Consider the following 22946-nt stretch of genomic DNA (forward strand, 5'->3'; position numbering starts at 1 on the left):
AATCAGGCACCATTTTTTATAAAAACGCATAGTCTCATTTCCACTCTTTAAAATCACATTCAAAAATCGGCAAAGAAACGCCCCGGGAGTAAGTAGACAAGAGGGGGAGGTGCGCTGACCCAGCCCCAGGGGAGAGGGCGCGACACCACACACGGCTGCGCGACTGGTACAAGGGGGCATGCGGTGGGCAAGGTGGCACCTGTGGGCGGTGGCACTGACAGGACGTGGGCTAGGGGGCTGGACAGTGTGGGTGGGGACACACTGACCAGCCAGGACAAGGAGGACTGGCCCCAGCTGGGCTCCTATGCTGTGCCACCCACCTGCCCAAGATGTCCCACTGTGGTCCTGGGCAGGTGACCTAGGTTCAAGCTAGGCCAGTGTGGCCCAATCCACAATTGCCTTTTCTGTGCTCCTGAGTCCGGGCACGCAATGGGAAGAAGAGGGGACTTGCACAGAGGCCAGCAGCAGCCACTGCCAATGCCAGCCTTCTGACCCAGCCCTAGTGTCCATGGAAGGGGAGAAGGGGCAGTAGTGACACAGAGGCTTTTCCTGAACAAGGACCTAGAAGCCAGTCATGTGGAGACCTCCAGGTCTGGGGAGACAAGGGCCTTCTGTCACCTGTGGCGAGAGGGCAGAACAGCAGGGGGTCTGTCCCTCTGTGGCATGTGCGCTGTGATTGGAAAGTTCAAGTAGAATCCCTATGTTGCACCTTCCTTCCTAGGATGGGGATGCTGGGCCACCCAGCGGTGCCACAGGCTGAGCACAGCCCACAGAGCCTGAAGTGGCCCACTACCAAGTGTGGCTTCACCCCGTGGAGGTGCAAGAGGGCTGCTGAGGGTTGCTCCTCTTCCCTACAGGAAGACACTGGGAGCGAGGACCCAGGGGAGGGGGGAGGAGAGGAGTCAGGGAGGGGTGTTAGGCAGTGGCTGGGTTGGTGGCAGCAGGAGCCGAGGCAAGCGGACCCCTCCCTGGGGGCTGGGCCAGGCTGGGGCCACAGGAAATCACAATAATTACAAAATAAAACCTTTTCCGCTTTGCGGGAAAACAAATAATAAAAATTCGACAAAATAAATTAGAGGTTTATAAAAGGCGGGTGGGCAGGCGGGCAGCAGATAGGTGGGTCAGAGGCCGTTGGCACTGCCACGCTGGATCAGTGGCACTTTGCTCAGTTCCACCACAGGTGAGCGCGGCTTGTTCTTCATCTTGGGTACTCGCTGCACCAGCTGCTGGGCCTCGCGGTAGGCATCACGCAGCTCTTTTTTCCACTGCACCAGCTCAGGATCACTCTGTGCATGTTCAGGCTCCATCAGCCTCTGCCAGCCAGGCACCCGCCCACCTGCACCCGCACCAGGCCCCACTTACGTCACACTGCAGGACAAACTGCTTGCCACCGCGGATCTTCAGCAGGAGACACTTGCGCTCCTTGATCTGTGTCTCTTCCACGGACTGGATCTCTTCCATGGTCAGGAGGCTCTGCTGCAGGATGGGAGGGGCAGAATAGGCTGTGAAGAAAGGCTCTGGGGGGCCCGGCAGTTGTGGTGCACACCTTGAATTCAGCACTTAGGAAGCAGAGGCAGGAGGATCTCTGTGAGTTCAAGAGCAGCCTGGTCTAGTTCCAGGATAGCTAGGCAGCTAGAGCTACTGCACAGAGAAACCCTGTCTCAAAAGAGAGAGAGAGAGAGAGAGAGAGAGAGAGAGAGAGAGAGAGAGAGAGAGAGAGAGAGAGAGAGAAAGAAAGGCAGAAAGGCCCTGGAATCCGCCTGTGCCCTCATCAGTGCCCCCTTCTTACCGGAGCCTCGCCTTCACCCCGCCATTCAAGTCGGTTGGGGAACAGGTAGAAGTACCGCCGCTGCCACTGGGTCAGGAAGGGATTGCCCATCTTGGACATGTAGCCATGCATGATGCAGTCCTTACCCAGGGCATAGTCTGCACAAGAGATGGGATGTAGGCTCAGCATCCCACCCCACCCCCTTTCTGGCTGTGGTCTTGGTCAGTTTCTTAGCAGAGCCCACTTCTCATTTCTACAATGTGCAACAGGCCTGGTGTGCCCCATGGTCAGGAGTCCTCACCCTCCTCATGGCCCAGCTGCTTGTTTTTGGCTTTCTTTCGTGCCTCCAGCCGATCTGTTTCAGTATTGATGGTGTCAAAAACAGTCTCTGCCACCTCCTGCTGCCACCGCTCCGAGATGGTGAGAGGGAAGTTGCGGTACAGTTCCTGGTCACTGTCCAGTAACTTCACCAGGTGGACATGGCAGGGAAACGTGGGTAGACAAAGGATGCCAGGATATTGTTAGTCACAGGCCTGCATAGGGCCCTAAGTCAGGGATGCCTCATGTGACCACTGTCCCCAGGGAGGTTGGGGGATGAGGAAGTATGGCCCACAGCCCACAGGGCTGCCACAGGAACCGAGGAGGGGCAAGGGCCACCCAGAGCAGGCCAGGCTCAGGGTTCAGGGCCGGGCATAGTGCAGTACCTTGATTCCTTTTGTGTCCTCTTCATCAAAGGAGCCAATGTCAAAAGCATCAGCTGCATTCACCTCCCCACGTGGGGGGATCAGTGGGGGTGGGTACTACGAAGAGCAAGGGTTGGGCATCAGCTGGGGTGGGAGGCCATGGGGTTCCCCATCCTTCCCCTGGAAAGGCTCTTACCTTCTGTAAAAAGACCATCTGCCAGTCCAGTGAGCGGAAAAAGGGGCTTTCTTTTACCTCCTGAGCCCTGTGGAGAGATATACCTGTCACCTGGGCTCTGCACCTCACAAGCTGGGCTAGGTCCAGACTGTGAGGTCATTAGCTCAGGCTTGACTCAGATCTTAAGTGAGTTCCATAACTCTCAGCCCGTTAGTTCATCTTGAAATGGGAGACACAGTTCCCACATCCTGGGCTAGTGTGGGTACTAGCACCACTTTGCCTGGCAATTAACCAATATCTCAGCAGACATAAAAAGCTGCTCTTAAGCTGGGTGTGGTGCCACACACCTCTAATCTCAGCACTTAGGAAGTGGAAGCAGGAAGATGAGGAGTTCAAGGCCAGCTTCAGCTACAGAGTAAGGGGAGTCTAAGCTACTTGAGGCCTCATCTTGAAAAATAAGCCCCACCTCATTCAAAAACAAAACAAATAACTATTAGAATTATGGTTATCATCACCTCACTACAAAGACTCTCCTGGGCCTTCTGAAAGCTGTTTCTCAGTTGGCTCCAAAAGTGACACACCCAGCCAGCCCTGCCACGTTGAGGATACTGGATAGTGTGGGCCATGACCTCCCTTGTGAGCACTTCACAAGGTTGAGACCATGGAGGAGTGAAAAGGAGGAAACACAACCACTGTTCTAAGGGGGGTATAGCCAGAGGCCCAGCAGCCTACAGCATGACACTCACCCACGGCCCAGACAGCCTAGCCGCCGATTGACATCCCTCTGCAGCAAACCTTCTAGCAGGGATCGGAGTTCAGGGGAGAAGGAGTCAGGCAGCTCAACAGCCTTCCAGGAGGAAGAGGAGGATGTCAACAGGAGCCCAGGAAGAGCCCTTGGCTCTGGGGGAGGGGTAGAAGCCAGCAGCAGGAGGAGGTAAGGCCCAGCCTCCTGCTGGTCCCCAGCAAGTGTGAGCTTTGGCAGCACAAAGGAGGCCAGGGGCTCCAGGGTTAGGGAAGGATCGCTGGCTCAGGAGCTGTGCTGGCACCACTGTGGCCCTTACCAGCTACCCCACACTCACCATTGTCAATGTCATGCGGTCAATCTCATGCTTGTCTTTGGTCTTGTGCTGCCGAAAGGGGCTGTGTCTGGACAAAAGGTCAAAGACCAACGTCAAAGAACAAGAATGGGAAAACTGGGATAGATTACATGAAGGAGGTTTGTGAGAAGTGAAGGGGGCTCCACCCCTCATACCCAGGCCACGGTGGGCTCCCCTCCCTGCTTCCTATCTGGATTTGTGAACAGGGTCTCAGGGCCTCACCCTACTTGCCTACCTGGGATAGCCTACTCACCCCCGCAACAACTTGAAAAGCATGCAACCCAGGGAGAACCAGTCGGCACTGCTGTCGTAGGCCACACCCTTCTGCAGGACTTCGGGGGCCATGTACCCGTGCGTGCCCCTGTGGGAGCATAGGTTGTAAGCGAAGGGGAGGAGGTTCGGGAAGGGAAGGGAAGGGAAGGAATGGTTTGGGCACTCACACACTGGCATGGGGCTTCTTCTTGGAGAAGTCACAGGCTAGGCCCAAGTCCGAGATTCTCACATGGCCATGCTCGTCCAGGAGAATGTTGGCTGGCTGTGAAGGAAAGCCCAGTGAGCTGCTCGGCCAGGAGGAGGCCAGCTTGGGCCTTCACTGGAGGGAACTACAGGTTTCTGGGAAAGGCTCCAGGTAGGACACGCCACTCCCTTCCCCAATCACGAGTGAACTCAGAAAGTGGTTCAGGCAGGGAGGGAGGAGGGCAAGGCAAGGAGACAAGCTAACCTTGTCACAGACCTAGAGGGAAGGATGGGTGGCGGCAGCCCCTTACCTTTAGGTCCCTGTAGACTACAAAACGATTGTGCATGTGTTCAAGACCCAAGATGATCTCAGCCGCGTAGAAGCGCATGTCGGCCTCGGAGAAGACTCCATGCTGAGACAGGTGGTAGTGTAGGTCCCCACCTGAGGGGCAGCCCTCCAGGTGAGACTCAGCTTCCTGCCCAGGTCCAGCCCTAGGTCCACCCCCTAGGGCTGGTCCTGGGCTCACCGTTCATGAGATCCAGGATGAAGCTGAGCTTGTCTGGTGTGTGGAATGCATACGACATGCACACGATGAAGGGGCAGTCCTAGGAGGGAGGGGAAGGTGAGCAAAGGCCAGCTGAGGCTTGGTCAGAGGTCACTATGGGGGCCCGCTCGGCCTCCCAGCTCACCCCGGTGCTGACGAGGGAAAGCATGATCCGCTCGTTCAGAGCCAGGGTCTCTCCCTGCTTCATCTTGATGCGTTTCTTGTCCAGACACTTCATGGCATACCTATGATGGAGTAGGAGGTCAGCTGTGTCAGCACGCCCTGCAGGGCAGAGCCCCAGGCTGCCTCAGCAGGCTGCTGATGAAGACCAGATGCAGGACAAACACGTGACACAGCCAATGCTTTAGAGGGCAAAAGGTGCTGGCAAATTAGTCTCTGAGGAGCCTGAAGGAGACAGAATAGCCAAAGGAAGACAGGAAGGAGGGACGGTGGCAGCAGGGGATAAGGTATGGTTCTAGGCAGAGACTGAACATTCAGCATTCAGGGACAGTAAGCTTGTGACACTGATCCCCGTAACAGCTCTTTCCTAGAAGGTCCCAGTCCCTCATGGTACCTCTAGCAGCCTGACTCCTCCCTCAGGCACCCCACCCAGTGCCAACTGATAAGGGTGCTCACATCTTGCCTGTGTCTGCTTTCCGGCACCCATAGACCTCACCGAAGCCCCCACGCCCGATGATGCGATGCACACTGAAGTCGTTCATGGTCAGCTGCAGGGTGGCAACAGCTAAAGTCACTGCAGGCCTCCTGGGCCCAGCACCACAGCAGAGGTATTTGGGCATCAGGGACAGGCCCTGGCTCTAGGATTCCCTACTCTTGAGATCTGGCCACACATCTTTCTCCAGCTGCCCCCACTGGGATTCTAGCATTGGCCGCCTCCCGTCCAGAGCCACCATGGTGAGGCTGATGGCAGAGCCCTGGCCACTGCATTTCCCCACGGTCCCCTGGCATTCCAGCACCCTCGGCCTACTCACGTGGATGTTGAGCTCTACATTTTTCCACTGGCAAAACCGTGTGAACTTGTCACTGGGAAAGAAGGGGATACACACTTAGGCAAACTTCAAGGTATTGAGAGGCCATTAGAGCCTGTCCTACCCACTGCCCTCCCAGAGCCCTGGCAAGAGGACATGGAGACACCCTGAGCCTGTGGTCAGCTCAGGCCACACACCCTCACTAGCTGAGCCATGGCGGCCTACTGGGATCAGAGAGATAGCCTCCAGTCAGACCTCCACCAGGGCACAGCAACTCCTCACACAAAAGCTCATTTCCAGTGAACTCACCCTCTCAGCTACCCCCACCCCTTCTATGGCTAGGTAGCCATGACTGCAAATGTTGCTCCTAGCATTCTGCCTAGGCTCTGGAGGTTCGAGCCACAAAAGGCAGTGTGTATTTCAGGCCTAGCCCTGCCTAGACCCTGACACTCCACAGAACAGGGAGACCAGCAAGGTGATTCCAGAAAGAGGGTGAGAGAAGAGGACAAAGAATCTGTGTGACCGCCCACGAGCTCCTTTGATGGAGTACGAACAGACCTGGCACCTGCTGTCCTGCTCAGACCCTCTTCTCTCTCTCCTCCCCTACTCACCTCTCAATGAACTTCTGGAACACATCCCCTCGGAGGTTCTGACAAATCTCCTCAATGTATGGCTGTGGGGAGGGAGCTGGGAGTTGGTGACCAAATCTATTAGCCCCTGGTGACCCCAGTTCTGCATCCAGCCCCAGGCTTCAGGACCCCAGCTGTCTAAGGCAGGAGGACCACACCTGGGGAGGGTGGGGCCATGAGAAAAGGAGCCTAGCACGTACCTGGAAGAGATCTGGAGGCACCTGCTTCTTCACTAGGTGGCCCTGGACATGCTCGGTAGCATTCTTTGAAAAGGGCTGGAGAGGACAGAGGTGGCTGTGCATCCCATACAAGGCCCTTTCTTCCCTTCCAACCCCAGGTTGCTGGGGGACAGCATATGAGCTGACACCCAAGAGCAGCTGACTACGACACTCACATGTGAGCAGGCCAGCAGTTCTTTCATGATGTAGGAGTCAAAGATCTCCCGGCTACGGACCACACGCTCCTCCTCTGTCTCCAGCTTCTCATATTTCTTGATCTGGAAGGCACAGCCATAGATGGTCTGTGGCCAGGGAACGGGGCTAGATCCCAAGTGCCTCACAGACTCAGTGAAGGTACCCAAGCACCTCTCTCAGCAGACCTTGATGTCGTACCTCTTCATAGAACTCCACCAAGGGTTTGGCCTCTTCCAGGTGGTTCAGGCAGAAGTCTCGGAAAAGCAGGTACCCTGAAAGCAATCAGGCCTGGTCATGCTGAGCCATGCACACCCTCCTCTAAGGGCCTTCTCATCACCATGGGCATTCCTAGACAGAACTAGCAAAGGCAGCAGGAGAGATGGGCTGTACCTCACTCAGGAAGAGTATAAGCAATCTGAGCACCGAGGCTGTCACCAGCCTGGAGTCCCAGATTCCAGGTTAGAGACACTGTATTTCTGCACTATCCCCAGAATCTGCCTTGGAGATGATGGCTGGAAACATGGGTACTGTGGCAAGTTAAGAGGAGCGGGGTGTGCTGGCTCTGCATCTCACGCGCTGCCCTGACAGATACCTCCACCCCCAGCGCTGGTGGTACTGCCTACTATGGGCTATGGAGATACAGGGAGGCTCTTCTTCTGTTTGTTTGTTTTCCAAGATAGGGTTTCTTAGTGCAGCCCTGGCTGTCCTGTAACCCTCTCCGTAGCCCAGGCTGGCCTTGAACTCAGAGATCCTCCTGCCTCCTGAGTGCTGAGATTAAAGATATGCACCACCACCTCACCGCTGCGATGCCTGAATTGTGCTGGGTGACTTTCTATGTTCCTTTAAAGCGCATTGGTTGCCTAGTGTTGTTAATGGCCTCTAATCCCAGGTGTCTCTGCTAGTACCTACAGCCATCTTTTCTCCTACGGTTAACCTGATCTTTTAATGAGGACTTGTGAACAAGGCTATGAGGAGAGGTGTGGACTGCAAAGTGCGCTTGCTGACATCACTGACTCAGGTCTACCCTGTCTGCATGGGCAACTGGGCTCAGGGTTCCATTAATCAGATTTGAACAGCAGGAATCTGTCCCCCAATACCTGATCCTTCCAGGCCACCCTCAGTTCCACACTGAGATCCCAGCCTCAGAAAGCCCAACTCTGTGCCCTGTGTGACTAGAGGCTTCCTGGGATAGGACCCCAAGCTTTCCCTGGGCTGGGACATGGGGTGGGCAGCATACTTCCAAGACGAGGGTATACACCACACACCAGAGGAAGGATGGAAGGACCAGCTCCAAGGCAGGTTGCTCACTTAGGGACTAGAGGGGGGTGGGAGAGTGGCTCGGGTGGGGGCGGGGCCAACCACAGCTCCACAGGCACCACAGGAAGGGCCCCGCCTCTTCCTGTCAGTTCCACCAACGGCTCAGAGCAGCTGTGGCTGCGCCAAGGGGAAGCTGCAACTCTCAAAAACAAAAAACCCAAAGGAGGAACTTCCCTGGCGCCTGGGGAAGACTGATGGGCCCCCACCCCCACCACAGGGCTCCCTGGGCAGAAGCCAGGGGCTGGGAGGCACAAAGGGTCATCACTCTTTACTGGGGGGAGGGGTAAATAGATGGGGGAACCTCCTGGGACAGGGGCATATGACTGGGTGACAGGAAGTCACCCTGGAGTCTTCTGGGAGAGACCTCAGGCTTGGAGAGGTGGCTGCACTTACCTAACTTCTGTGAGAAGATCTTTTCAAAGGTCACCTCTCCTCGGTCCTCTAGGTACTTCTGCATGACGCTGCGGATACTGCAGGCAAAGGGGCACAGTAAGCAGGGCCCACAGAGACCTGGGGCCATAGGCCCTGCCCAGAAGCCTGGATCAAGGAACTACTCATTTTAAAAAACAAAAGCTTTATTTATTGTGCATGTGAGGGGTGCACACACAGCAGCCTGTGTAGAGGTCAGAGAAGAAGGCATGGGAGTTGCCAGGCATGGCAGCAACACCTTTTACCCACTGACCACTGAGCCATCTTCTCTGAGGCCTTTTTTTTAAAAGGTAGAATCACACTATATAGCCCAGGCTGGCCTTGGGCCCACAGAGGCCCCTGTTTCAGCCTCTCCAGTCGTAGAATTACAGGTAAGTGCCACCATGTCCGGCTTAAAGGGAACCATCCTTCAATTCAGTGTCTTCAAGCCCCCCAGGGAGCTCCCGGACCCCCAGCTGGCCTGGTCACTCATTCTGTTCACCATCCCCATCTTGTTGATCTCACTGCAACACTGTGCAGCCTAGGGACGTCTTACTGATACTTTGGGACTCCTTGTTGTCTCTACCCTTTTCTTCAGGGTCACAGGTGTGCCAGACCTGCCAAGCTGCCCCAACAGCCAGCTCTGCTCACATTTGACCTCCACTAGCCTAGCTCTTCAGAGAACACATAGCTGCCCAACTGAGGGCACATGAGAAGCCAGGGGCTGGCGGACATGTGAAGCCCAGCAGATTCTGCCCAGGAGACTATGGCTGCTGAGGATTCACAGCCACGGTCCAGCTCTCCATGTCAGGCACTGCCTCCCCTAGAATCCCTGGCAGGTCAAGCATAGGCTGGCCTGGTCACCCAGGCTAGAGTCAAGGCACTGTTCATGGTGTGAAACCTACACCTGCTTCTAGGCAGGTGTGCCCCTGGTACAGACCCCTTGTCTGTGATATCAGTAGGGCTTGTGGTCAGATCAGCTCGGGGTGGCGGGGAGATGCTGTGTGGAGATGGTGGACCTTTACCGGCTTCCTGAAGTGCAAACAGGATGCCATCAGGTGGTGAAGTTCAGGTCAGGTGGGGGTGGGGTGTTAAGACAGGTGAGGAAAAAATTGGCCCAGCAACAAGAGGCCCACAGGTCAGGGAAGAAGGTACAACAAAAACTACATGAGGTAGAGAGATGGCTTGGTGGTTAAGAGCACTGGGTGCTCTTCAGAGAACCCGAGTTCAATTCCCAGTAACTACATGGTGGTTCGCAACCATCTTTAGTGGGATCTGATACCCTCTTCTTGCATAAAGGTGTATATAGAGGACTCATCTACATAAAAATAAATAAATAAATCTTGGCTGGGTGGTGGCACCCACCTTTAATCCCAGCACTTGGGAGGCAGAGGCAGGCATCTCAGTGAGTTCAAGGCCAGTCTGGTCTACAGAGTGAGTTCCAGGACAACTAAGGATACACTGAGAAACCCTATCTTGAAAAAAATCACACACACACACACTCATCAAAAAACAAAAAACACAAACAAAAACCTTCATGAAGGGAGGACAAAACTCGGTGCTAGGGATTTCAAAACTAGGGTGCAGTCTGAAGGTATAGCCCTTAGGAGGCTAGATCCAAGATAGAGCAGGAACCTCACTGGGTCACTAAGGAAGTCCGGGTAGACACTCTGATAAGGTGAGGAGGAAGTGGGGCTGGGAAGGTGGCACAGGCTACTGGGCTATGGTGTAAGAGGGGTGTCTGCCAGTCCTACCTTGCACTGTGGACTTCAAAGTTTTTGGAAAGATGACAGCTCCGGTCAAAAGCAGAACTGGAAAAAGCAGTGCCAGGGCACCAGACTCAAGGCCCAGCCCTCCCAGGATCTAGCTTTGTTGGCCTTCCTCAGGAAAGTCCTCTCAAGATAGTGAATTATGCAAAACTGCCAGGGCCCAATCCTGAAACTGTGACACGCTGGTTTGCCAACTGGGAGACACCACAGCTCCACCAAAGGCTGTCTCTAACTAGAGGTAGGGCTCCGATGACCAGGTCAGGCCTTGGTGACTCTGGATTTCCAGCCCACAACTCCTGCCCAAGCTCAGGGACCCCCACACTGTTGCCAGAGCTGGTTCCCGCTGGTACAGCAAGACCATAATTCTCTGGTACCTGGCTGAGGCACCAAGGTTACAGATGTCCTGGTCCAACCTCTCTTCTTCGGGACCACCATCAAAACACTTCCTCATCCTCAAAGACTCAGAAGGACTCAGGGTAGAGCAGACACAAACAACAGGAGCTTGAAGAAAAAGCTGTGAGACTCAGAGTCCAGCTAGGTGGTTCACACCCAAAATCCCAGCACTCAGTAGGCTGAGGCAGGAGGTTTTCTGTGAGTTTGAGAGCAGCCTGGGCAATAGTGTGAGACCCTATGTCAAATAAACAAAACTTAAATAAGGAGGTAAATCAGACACGCCCATGCTCTGCCTGCAGATGGAAGCCTGGCCAGGCAGCCCTCCACATAGCAGGCTCATCTCTCGGATCCTGCAAGGCAGTGGCAACTCCTGACAAACCTGGCAGGAGGGCAGAGGAACATGGGGCTCAGAAACCTGCAAAACCGGGTGCCTGGATCTCACCTGGCAGATAGCCCAGGAGGGTGAGACTGTCACCACCCCAAGTCCTGGGTGCTCTGCTTGTCACCTAATCTTTACATTCTGGAACATTCTGGTTCACAGACAGGACAGGATCTGAACAATAAAGGGGGAAAATATCAGCACATCCATCTTCCATGTAGTGGAGGGGCAGATGGACACGATCAGGTAGGGTCAGGCGGGGTTTATGGACAGGAAGATGCTGATGACAGAGATCCCAGCTGTTGGGGATACCTCATCAGGAGCTGGGCAGGGCACCGGGAATGGGGGCCCTGGGTACCACTGGGATACCCTCCCAACCCTATACTGGCTTCCTGAGAACTGGAAAAACAGACCATTTTGGTTAAAGGCATGCTCAGCCCGGGTCAGGGAGCTGCCACCACTATCTCTCATCATACGGCCCAGAGCAGCTGATATGGGTGTACAAAGGCGAGATACAGCGCTTGTAAGAGACCCCGCCTTAGACAGCCAGGGTACCAACAGGGCAGGGCTTTCTGCTTTTTCACTGGGCCTGGGGCCTGCAGAAAGCAGAAACTCAGCTGAAGACTGTCCCTCCCATCAAAAGCTACACCTGGGCATGGCCATAGCATTCTTCCCAGACCAAAGTACTTTATTTTCTTCCTTATAAAGAAAGGAAAAGTCTTCCTAAATAAGATAAATACTCTCCCCAAACCGAACGTAAGGCCAGGCCCAAGCAGACTCCTTGAATGGAAGGCCCTCTAGCGTGGCAGTTTTCGGGTTTCTGGTCTAGCCCCACAGAGTTGGAAGCTATGGAAGCTGGCAGGTGTCACTGGGGGGCTGGAGAGATGGCTCAGTGGTTAAGAGCATTGCCTGCTCTTCCAGAGGTCCTGAGTTCAATTCCCGGCAACCACATGGTGGCTCACAACCATCTGTAATGAGGTCTGGTGCCCTCTTCTGGCCTGCAGACGTACACACAGACAGAATATTGTATGCATAATAAATAAATAAATATTTAAAAAAAGAAAAGAAAAGGTGTCACTGGACAAAACTCCTGGCCAACAAGCAAGTGTAGGCTTGCATGGGAGGCAGCAGCAGCCTCCTGACTGGGTCCCTGATGCTGGCAGTGCCTAGAGATATGACATGACATGTTCTGAGTGTCATCTTCATCTCCACCCATTCAGAGGCACATGGCTCTCTAGTTCCCCTCTGGGTCATTAAGAAAATCAAATGTAGGCTGGGCGGTGGTGGCACACACCTTTAATCCCAGCACTCAGGAGGCAGAGGCAGGCGGATCTCTGTGAGTTCGAGGCCAGCCTAATCTATGAGCGAGTTCCATGGCCATGGTGGCAGCTGCTCATAAGCCCAGCACTTGGGAAGCTAAGGCCTGCATGTAGTAAGTTCTAAGTCAGCCCAAGCTAGAGTGAAGGGCAGTGAGTTTATCACTACTCCCAGGTGGGAGACACTGGAGCCTCTGTTCCTTGGCAGCTGAAAGGGCATCCTGGCCAGGTTCCAAAGAGCCCTTCCCACCTTCCTCTGAAGGTCAAGTCACAAGCTGTTTTATTTACTTTTTGGCATATGTACATATGTGTGGTCACATGACCCATGTGTATGCAGAGGCAGATACGTTTTCTGATGTGGGTCCTGCTAGTAGCCCAGACTGGCCTTGAACTAGCAATCTTCCTGCCTCAGCCTCCAGAGTGCTCGAGCTTATGCCACCATGCTCACTCAGCGAAATTACGGACTTCTCTGCTGGTTTCCTGTTCTGTAAAACAAGTGTCCAGGCAATGGAACTGTCACTTCTGTATTACATATCAGAAGGCCTGAAAGATCTTGGGGGGGGGGATTTCTGCCCCATTGTTAGCCTGTATCTTCCCTAGACATTAGGACATAGCTGCCCTAAGCTTTATTATCTGGCACCCCACAACCCCTACCTGCCTACACTACTCCTAGAACATGATCCTGTGCTAAGATAACGAGTCCACACTGTCCTGTACTTGGAGGAAGGGGCTATATAGCCAGGCAGTCTCTTGGGGGCAGAGCACGGGCCAGAGCCATTGGCAGGAGGTGAACCAAACAGAGCTGCTGGCGCTCCTCTGACCCTGAGAGTGGAGTAAACACTCCCTTGACTCCACCCTAGAGCCCATCAAAGTTCTGCCAAAGGATCGAGGGCACCTAGGCCCTGACATGCTTTATGCTAGGATGGCTATCAGGTTGTGGAATGCACCTAGCCCCATCCCCATTCCTAGCACCTCTCACATAGTTTGAGGGGTAGGAAGAAGGCAGTGCCCCTCTCAGCAGTGGCTGAGGTGAGAGGACAGCAGGCAGGCAGGGAGTGGTGTCTGAGCAGAAATTCTGGTAAGAGAGGTACCACGTGCTTCAGTAGGAGAGCAGGTCCCACACTCTGGCATAGTGGCCTAACACGTCAGGCATGACCCTCACAGATGACTCCCACACAAGGTTAGGGAGCTTAGCTGTGTGGACTGGGAGGGACTACAGGAAGGAGTCTGGGGCAAACATGCCCATTGCGAGAGTAAGAGGAGTCTATAGGGCCAACAGTAGGCCTGTGACAAAGGAAATATCCAAACTGGCTTTGAGGAATGTGTCAACAGGGCTTCCTCCACCCTCCCATCAGCCTCCGTGGGGATGCTGGAGGAGGGTCTCTAGGACCAGGGCAGTACCCAGCCTCTTCCTGATGCCTCCCTCCCACCTCACCAGGGGCTTTAGGATATGCCTGCCAGACTGGAAGGAAAAGTCTTGGCTGGCACCATGGTGCTGGTGTTTATATGACAGCGATGCTGTACCACCGAAGAATCTGGTGCAGGGGCTACGGGCCTCCAGGCTGGTGGGTCTCAGCCAGCCACACTGGGAACTGCCACACTCAGGTAGGGGCAGTTAACAAGCTGAGGTTGCAGCTGAGGCACTCCCTGGCAACCTTTCCAGGAAACCTGGCAGAGAGGAAGATCCCTGGGGCTTCTTATTAATATTTCTTGATGACTCTCCCTGGGGCCTGACAATGTTCAAGGATGGGGCCGTTACCAAAAAAGGAAGACCAATTGTGGCCACCATGTCTGGGCAAACCCTTGGCCAATAAAGGACAACAGTGGTTGACCATGGCAATGTTTAGTGAGCCCCAGACTTCCAGGTTCTCCTGCAGGACGTTCAGGAAGACACTCCAGTCATCACAAACAATACATAAACAGGCACCCTGCCTATGTGCCTATGACACGAGGCATAGACATCCTGAAAACACAATTCTAAACTGGGTGGTGGCAGTGCACGCCTTTAATCCCAGCACTTGGGAGGCAGAGGCAGGTGGATCTCTGTGAGTTCGAGGCCAGCCTGGTCTACAAGAGCTAGTTCCAGGACAGGCTCCAAAACTACAGAGAAACCCTGTCTTGGGGAAAAAAAAAAAAAAAGCCACCACCACCACCACCACCAAAAAAAAAAAAAAATAGAGGTCCTTGCTCTGCAGTCCTGAAAGGGGGTTGTTCCCCATTCCAATTCTAGGGCAACTTCCACCCTCAGAGAAATGACCCCCATTTTACCACCAAACACCCACGTCTACATCACAAAAACCGCCCTTTTCAGTAAGCAGTGATGCGAGACAAGATGTCGTTACAGAAAAATGCAGTTGCCAAACGCCTTACTCTTAGGATCTCGTTTGAAGTGGGCCTGAAATAACCTAAGAGTAACTGTCCCAAAGAGGAAATGGCTCTAGGAGCCAGTGGGGAGTAGAAAAGGGGCCCAGGGAGAAACAGCAGGTATAATGGAGGCTGTGCTTTCCTCAAAAACCATCACATGCTCCTGGCTTCAGCTGTTTATTCCATAACATCTTTAAAACAACAGCCATGTGCAGGCAGCTGGAACTCCCTGGGGCCCCCAGGGCTCTCAGCTCCCTATACAGCAACCTGGGCACAGAAGCTGCTGTAGAGTGTGTGCCTACACTTGACGTCAGCCAGGATTTACTACGAGCATGGACTGTGCATTAATAGGACAAATCATTCCTAGGCTGACAGAGCCCAGATTCCTGTGCACGGATCCCAACCTATGACGCTCATGCTCCCTTCAAATCCATTTACTGAGTGCACAGTGGAGAAGCAAGCAGAGCTGAGCAACTTAATAGCAAATCCATGAGAGCCTTGCTCCAGAGAGGAGGACAGATGGGAAAAGGCATCTCAGAGAGCCATTCCCAGGGAGCAGCAGCAGTTTCAAAGGCCCACAGGGATAGACTGCAGAAAAGATAATCTTGTTTTCAGGGGCAGGAGGGGGTGGGTCCCTGCTACTGGAGTGGAATGTTCTGGGAAGGGATAAAGGCTGGCAGCAATGGGCTTTCTCTGGTGATGGAGAAGTCGAGGGAGGAAGAAGAGCAAAAGTCTTCTTAGCACTCCTTCCCCCACCAATCCAGGCAGGAAGTCCTGGCCGTAATGAGTTAACAGGAACGAAGAAACGGAGAAGGAAGAGTAGCAGGGTCTGAGGAGCCGGGGGAAACAAGCAAGGGGCGGGCAGCAGTGGAGGAAGCTCATGGTGGGGGAGGGACCAGGAAATAGCCCAGAGAACCAGAAGGCTGCAAGAGGCACCCAGCTCCCACATACAGCTGCTGGGGCTGCTACTGTCACTGGGGAGAGCAGGGACATCTCCCGGGACCGCCCAGGCAGGGCTCCTCGACAGGAGCCCTGAGATTAATTACACAGGGCCTCAGTGGTCATATTAAGCAAATGATGATAATTATAAGACTGCGGCAGCTGCTGGGAAAGAGGTAACAGCTTCTGCAGGGCGAGGCCCAGACCACAGTCCCACAGCCCTGGGAGGTCACTGGTGAAGGACCAGCCTCCTGATTTTACCAAAGCAGATAAACTGAGGCAGGCCCAATCAGGATTAGTGTGCCTGGGGCCCACGTGAACCAGTATTGCAGGAGTGAGGAGCCAGGACCCCTATGTTCTATCCATACAGCACCCCCTCCTGTAGAAGGTCGGGGAATAGGTCTATTTCCCCGTATCTTCTAGGTGACAGAAGGGGAGGTGTCTTTGCCAAGTTACAGTGGCACTATGCCCAACAGTTCCCATTCCCCAGCCCTGGGAAATAAGAGCTGTGATGCCAAGCTCAGCCAAGCCACAACCCTGGGCACCAGCCACAGAGAAGGCTGCCAAGATGGCCCACCCCAAAGTAGGAACAACTCCCATTGGCACACTGGCACAGGAACGAACCCCACTGCTTCTTTCCCTAACCCTGACTTCATGGTGGAGAAGTAGGATTCTGTATATGATTGGCCCTTGTGGCCTCACCAGGGTAGCCTGTTTCTCGATTTTAGGAAATGGCAAAGGGGTTGGGTCTTGTATACTGTGACAGCTGATGGTGCCAGAAGCCCCTGCTACTTTCAGGTCACCACCTTAGACCCACAGCTCTCAAGACAAGGGGTGCCCCCCATCCCACCCCACACATCAGTGAGTAGAGGAGACAAAGCAAACAGGAAGACTAGGGCTCCAAAGATCTGTGATCCAATCCCAGACCTTTTGTATGACACGCCTCAAGACTTTGATCAGTAACTGAGGAAAATACCACCTGCTGGGTAGGCATACCAGGGCTGAGAAGACAAGGCACTTTGCAAACTGGGACATACTGGGCAAATGGGCAAGACCATAACCACCTTCAAGGGCAAGGGAGGTCTGCCTCGAAAATGTGCAGTGTGCGTCACAGAAGCTTTCCAGCATGGGAGGTTCGCATGGCGAGAGCCTTGGCCACTGCGGGTTGGCTCAGGGTCCCTCCCTGGCCTGCACACACCAGTGTTTAGAGTTAGAGGCTCCTCACCATTCACAGACTGAGCAATTGGTTCGACAACATGCTACTTCTGGTACCCTGTACCAATGCCTACGGTGTCATCAGTCCCAAAACTCACAGCCTGCCTCCATTCTGCTCAGATTCTCACCCCATCCTGGTACTGTTGAGCAACTAGTCCACGCAGGCATGGCCTTGCCAACTTCACACGCTGGTTTTTGGATCAACTGAGACAACAGATGTCAAAATAAATAACGAATTAATAAGATCTCCATTCTTATTCCTATCACACCACCACTGCCACTAAACAAAGGGTAAAGGGAAAGAGGTACAGCTCATTTATCAGGGTTCTCAAACACCTGCATGGGCGACCCAAGGCGGGGCCCTTTGGGAGCAATGCATTCTGGGGAAAGATTATCCAAATATGGAGAGTTCTAGAAAAGGCACCACCTCAAACTTTGTAGACCTCACACTTGCACAAGACTCTCCTGGCTGTGGCTGCCCAGGAGGGCTAGGCAGTGCCCCAGATGCTAACTGCACGCCGCGCCCTTCTCTTCCCTTCAGGTTTTGTCATTTCTGAACTCTTTCGTCCTAACTGCTGCCCCTAGACAGCCCTGGCTGATATTCAGTCTAGTTCCTGTTTTGAGAAATCTGATTGCAAATGTCTCAGAAAAAAAGGGGCGCCCAACGGCCTCTTCAAAACGCAGACCAATTTTTCCTCTACTGGGCTTGATTCTCAGTCAATCCGAAACCCAGTGAGCAGCCACTGGCGGGGTGGGGGAGGCATGGTGAGCTGTACAACAGCAACCCTGCAAGCTGCCCACCATGCTCCAACGCCTGGGGCCACCAGAGGCCTAGTTCACATTGCCCACATTTCACAGGTGTAAAAATCAAGGTCTAGATAGGAAAAGAACTTGCCCCACGTCCTGTCCTGTGATAAGAATACGGCAGTAAAGTCAGGTCCAGTTCTTGGCTGTAAAGGGGCTGGCATGAAAAGCTGCTGGGATTAGCCTTACCACCCACCATAAGGCACCCTGATGGGTAGACACATCTGCTCTTCCAGGGGCAGGACATCGAGGCCACCTTTCAGGGCCGGGCAGTGAACAAAATATACAACGAGAAGCTGAAAACCTAACGTGGAGGCCAGGAGCCACCATGGAATACCTGGGTGATACTGCACAAGCCATTCAAGCATTCAAGTGTGAGATGTGCCCCTTCACACACACACACACACACACACACACACACACACACACACACACACACACACACACACCTTGTCCTATGGGCACAACACTACACCTGTCTCACTCAGTCTCTGATCTTCTGTGCAGTTCAAATGGGAAGGTAAGTCTATCTGCCACAATACACTGGACAAACCCCAGTTACACCTCTCACATCCTGCCCGACTCTGCACCCACATCCTGAACAGTTTAAACTTTGATACCAGGTGTGATGACATCAGTTGTCTTGCGAAGGGGCGGCAGCACAGTCCAGCTGCTGTAGGATGGGATGTCCCCTGGTCAAGAGTACCCACAAGGCACCACATGTGAGGAAAAGGGTGAAGAATGGACTTGCCTCACCCAAGCGCTGCCCCTGGGGATGGCACACACACCAATGCACTGTCCCCAAAGAGCACTCTCAAACCTAAGTCAAGGGCAGTGACACCACCAGAGGAGAAGGCAAAAAAGTCTCCGACTCGTGCTCCCCACTCCACAAACCTCACAAGAGTGCTGTTAATCACTCTGAGAGGAGTGAACAGGGCTGTGGAACACCAAAGAGAGGGGTGCTGGGAGCAGGGGCAAGAGACTGGGTAAACAGAGGCAGACCTGGGGAAGGGAACCAACCGGAAGGGGACACAGAGGGTGGAGGGCAGAGCCCAGCCCCTAGGGTGGGAAAGAGGGATGCAGCAGAGCCGGGACTGACAGCGACCAGGCCCCGCAGTGAGATACAGGAAGCGGCAGTGCGGCCCGGGGAGCGCGGCGGGGAGCTTGGAGTTGGGGCGCTCTGGGCTCGCAGGCACTCGGCCTGCGCCGGCCGGGACAGAAGTCCCCGGGTACTGGGACGGCCCGGATAGTGGGTCTCTGGGGCAGAAGGTCCCCGGAGTAGGGGGTCCCCGAATCCTGGGGCAGCCGGGATCGTGGGGTGCTTGGGGCAGGGGATCCCCGGGGCCTGGGGCAGCCAAGATAGTGCGGCCCCTGGAGCACAGGGTCCCCGGAATACGGGGGTCCCCAGGGCCTGGGGCGACAGGAAGAGAGGGGTCCCCGGGTCGGCGCGTGGGGCCCGACACAGGCGGGCTCACCTGGGCTCTGGAAGCAGGATCTTCTTGCTGGCGCGCGCGGCCGGCGTGGCCTTGCTCTTCTCCATGGCCATCAGGTAGCTCACATCGGCCAGCACCGCCTCCAGGTCGGCCATCTTGGCGGCGGCGGCGCTGTTCCTCCCGCCGCCCGAGGCTCCGCTCCGCTCCCGCTCGCTCGGCCCGGCCCGGCCCGCGCGGCTTGTCGGCCTCGGCGCCGCCGCCGCCCCGTCCGGTCCCCGCTCGTCGCCCGCTCACAGGCGGCGCCGCCCCATGGCGCCGGCTCGGGCCCGGCCCGGCTCGCGCTCCGCTCCCGCCGGGACTGCAGTCGGGGCGCCGCCGCCACCACCACCACCCGCCCTCCCGCCCGCCCGCGCCCGGAGCTGCCGCCGCCGCCTCCGGCCCCGCCTGCCGCGCACAGCGCCAGCGAGCCGCCGAGGGGCCGAGCCGGGCGGGCGGGCGACGGGCAGGCGGGCGGCAGCGCCCCCTAGAGGCCGCGCCGCTGGGGTCCGGGACGCGGGTGGCAGTCCAAGGCTGCGTCTAAGGACTCCAGGACGACCCCAAGCCGTGCTCACAAACTCGGATCCTGTCCACGCTCCCTCCAGGCCGCTGACTCCAGAATCCTGACGCCGGCCTTGACCCCAGACTCAGAGTTCAGAACATTCTCTCAGGATCACACCATCACATCCACCTCTGACCCCCAGACCTTGAGTGACAATCCTGATTTCAAACTCTCAACTGAGCTCCAGACTCAGACCTTGGGCCACACTCCTTACTATGAGCATTTTGTTGTTGTTTTTCTTAATTCAGACAGAGTGTTGCCATGTCTTTTTGGGTGGCCTGTAACTCACTACTTAGACCAGGCTAGACACTAAGTCACAGAGATCTGCCTGCCTCTGCCTCCCAAGTGTTGAGATGGATTAAAGGCGTGCTCCACCAAACCACACTCTGATGAGGGCTGAACTTTTTAAAAATTCCATTATTTATTTATTTCTTACATATGCACACATGGAGGTCAGAGGATAGAAAATTTGACAATCAGTTTTATTTTATTTTTTTTTTAGCACATGGGTTCCTAAGGATGGAACTCAGGTCCTCAGGCTTGGTGCCCTACTCTGTGCCTTCTTCCCGAGCCAGCTCCTGCCTATTCTATCCTCCCAGCACTTGGGAGACAAAGGCAGGTGTGTTTCTGTAAGTTGAAAGTCAGCCGGTGCTATGTCTCAAGCAAACAAATAAAAAAAAAATTGAAACTACATACACCTCCCTAGGGCATCTCTCTGATTTCCAAGCTGCCAGGATACTTCAAACCCAGTTCTGGACACTTAGAAACTGATTCTTGTGTCAGTTCATGGGCCAGCAAAGCAAGTACTCCTGCTCCCTTTGTACTTCTCGACTACTGTGGATCAATACAAATCAGATGGGGGGGCTCTCAGTGGATGATGTCCCTGGACATCCAAGTCAAAACCCAGGTTGCTTTTCCCTGACCCCTGCCTCATCCTCCCGTCTTCCCTACTTCATCACTACAGTCTCCCGAGAATCCTGTGTCCTTCCCATAGCTCAGGGCCCCTACAACCACAGCCCTGTTGGTGCAGGCTCTGACAAGAACAGCTGCTCCCAAATCTAGGTCTGATGTACTGTATGTTTAGTGCCAAGCGACTGCTGTCCAGCCCCCAGGCCTACCGAGAGTGGAAAGTATTGGTTTTTGTCGCTAGTAGACCAGAAAGACCTTGAACTCAGAGATCTGCCTGCCTCTGACTCCTTAGTGCTAGGATTAAAGGCATGGGCCACTAACATGGCTGAGAGTGTCAAGTCTTTTATTACTATTATTTATTTTATGTATACGAGTGTTTTGCCTGTATGTAGTCTGTAGTCTGTGTACTGTGTGTACCTGATGTTTGTGGAGACCAGAAGAGGGTGTCAGATCCCTTGGGACTGGAGATACAGACAGTTGTGATCTGACATGGGGGTGCTGAGACTTGAACCCAGGTCCCGGGGAAGAACCAGTGCTCTAAACTTCTGAGCCATCTCTCCAGCCTGAGTGTCAAATCTTTTTTTTTTTTTCTGGATTTTTCGAGACAGGGTTTCTCTGTGGCTTTGGAGCCTGTCCTGGAACTAGCTCTGTAGACCAGGCTGGTCTTGAACTCACAGAGATCCACCTGCCTCTGCCTCCCGAGTGCTGGGATTAAAGGCGTGCGCCACCATCGCCCGGCCCGAGTGTCAAATCTTAAGGGGGCACTTTGGACTCCAGTCTTCCGTTACTCAAGTCAGATTAGGTGAATGAACAGTATCTTGTTGTTGGTTTTTTTTAAAATTTATTTATTATGTATACAATATTCTGTCTGTGTGTATGCCTGAAGGCCAGAAGAGGGCACCAGACCCCATTACAGATGGTTGTGAGCCACCATGTGGTTGCTGGGAATTAACTCAGGACCTTTGGAAGAGGAGGCAATGCTCTTAACCTCTGAGCCATCTCTCCAGCCCATCTTGTTGTTTTTTGTTTGTTTGTTTTTGCTTTGTTTTTAGAGACAGAGTTTCTCTGTGCAACAGCCCTGGATCTCCTGGAACTCCCTTTGTAGACCAGTTTGGCCTCAAATTCAGAAAGATCAGACAGCCTCTGCCTCCAGAGTGCAGGGATTAGTGTGTGCCACCACGCCCAATGTATTTTGTTTTTTGAAAGAGTCTCACTATACAGACCAGGCTACCTTGAACTCATAGAGATCTGCCACCCTAGTGCCTGGCATTGGCAAACAATCTCATTGTTAGTTCTCTACTCTGGGTCCCTGCTCTCCCCTGGACCTGGAAGCCCTTTATGTGCCTTCTTCCCTAGCCCACTCCTGCCCATCCTTTCAGACCCATCTTCCTGCAAGAGCCTGCTGCCCTGACTTCCAGACCCTAGCTAGATATATGCTCCATTTTACAATGACCACTACCGGGCCCTATTGCTTTAGTTTGAAACCATCACCAATCAAAACGTACATTGGCTGGGTGATGATGGTGCACACCTTTAATCCCAGAACTCAGGAGGCAGAGGCAGGCAGATCTCTGTGAGTTCGAGGCCAGCCTGGTATACAGAGCTAGTTCCAGGACAGCCAGGGCCACCCTGGAAAAACCCTGTCTCGAAAAACCAAAAACCAAACCAAACCAAGACAAAAAAACAAAAACAACCCCCTCCCCAAACAGAAACCATATATTGTTGTAAGTTTTCCAGTGGGAAGAGGACAGATAATATGTTATTACATGTCTGCATCCAAATGTCAGGATGCCAATAGATGGGAGAGATAGCCACTTTCTTCTGCTTTAATTGAAGTTCCATGCTTCATCTCTTTCTTGTGTGAGCATGTGTATTACAAGCATATATGCATGTACATGTTGATATGAGTGCATGTTATGCTCAAGTGTGTGTTTTGTGGAGACCTGGTCAACCTTAGATATTATTTTCAGGAGGCATCTGTATGCTTATTTATTCATTTATCTATCTACTTATTTATTGGTTTTTCAAGACAGGGTTTCTCATAGCCTTGGAGCCTGTCCTGGAACTCACTCTGTAGACCAGGCTGACCTCGAACACACAGAGATGCACCTGTCTCTGCCTCCTGAATGCTGGGATTAAACGTGTATCCAGCTTATTTTTTTTAATATTTATTTATTTTTTTAAAATATTTATTTATTTATTATGTATACAATATTCTGTCTGTATGTCTGCAGGCCAGAAGAGGGCACCAGATCTCATTACAGATGGTTGTGAGCTACCATGTGGTTGCCAGAAATTGAACTCAGGACCTTTGGAAGAGCAGGCAATGCTCTTAACCACTGAGCCA

At 53.8% G+C, this 22946-nt stretch overlaps 1 protein-coding gene across 1 annotated transcript; it reads right to left on the reverse strand.

Moving 5' to 3' along the window:
• On the reverse strand, positions 1-19391 carry Grk2 (G protein-coupled receptor kinase 2). The gene is made up of 21 exons (XM_075973033.1): positions 19135-19391; positions 8466-8542; positions 6954-7027; positions 6737-6838; positions 6543-6617; positions 6325-6386; positions 5717-5768; positions 5361-5452; positions 4870-4969; positions 4707-4785; positions 4491-4621; positions 4164-4258; positions 3977-4084; positions 3706-3772; positions 3373-3473; positions 2648-2714; positions 2473-2568; positions 2070-2232; positions 1790-1926; positions 1363-1476; positions 1-1286 (listed from the first exon to the last, which is right to left on the reverse strand). Exons 1-21 carry the CDS (start codon positions 19245-19247, stop codon positions 1122-1124), a joined length of 2070 nt encoding a protein of 689 aa, XP_075829148.1. The 5' UTR covers positions 19248-19391; the 3' UTR covers positions 1-1121.
• Between the last annotated feature and the right edge of the window lie 3555 nt (positions 19392-22946).

The sequence above is a fragment of the Microtus pennsylvanicus genome, chromosome 5, assembly GCF_037038515.1.
Source record: "Microtus pennsylvanicus isolate mMicPen1 chromosome 5, mMicPen1.hap1, whole genome shotgun sequence".
Classification (NCBI taxonomy): Eukaryota; Metazoa; Chordata; class Mammalia; order Rodentia; family Cricetidae; genus Microtus; species Microtus pennsylvanicus.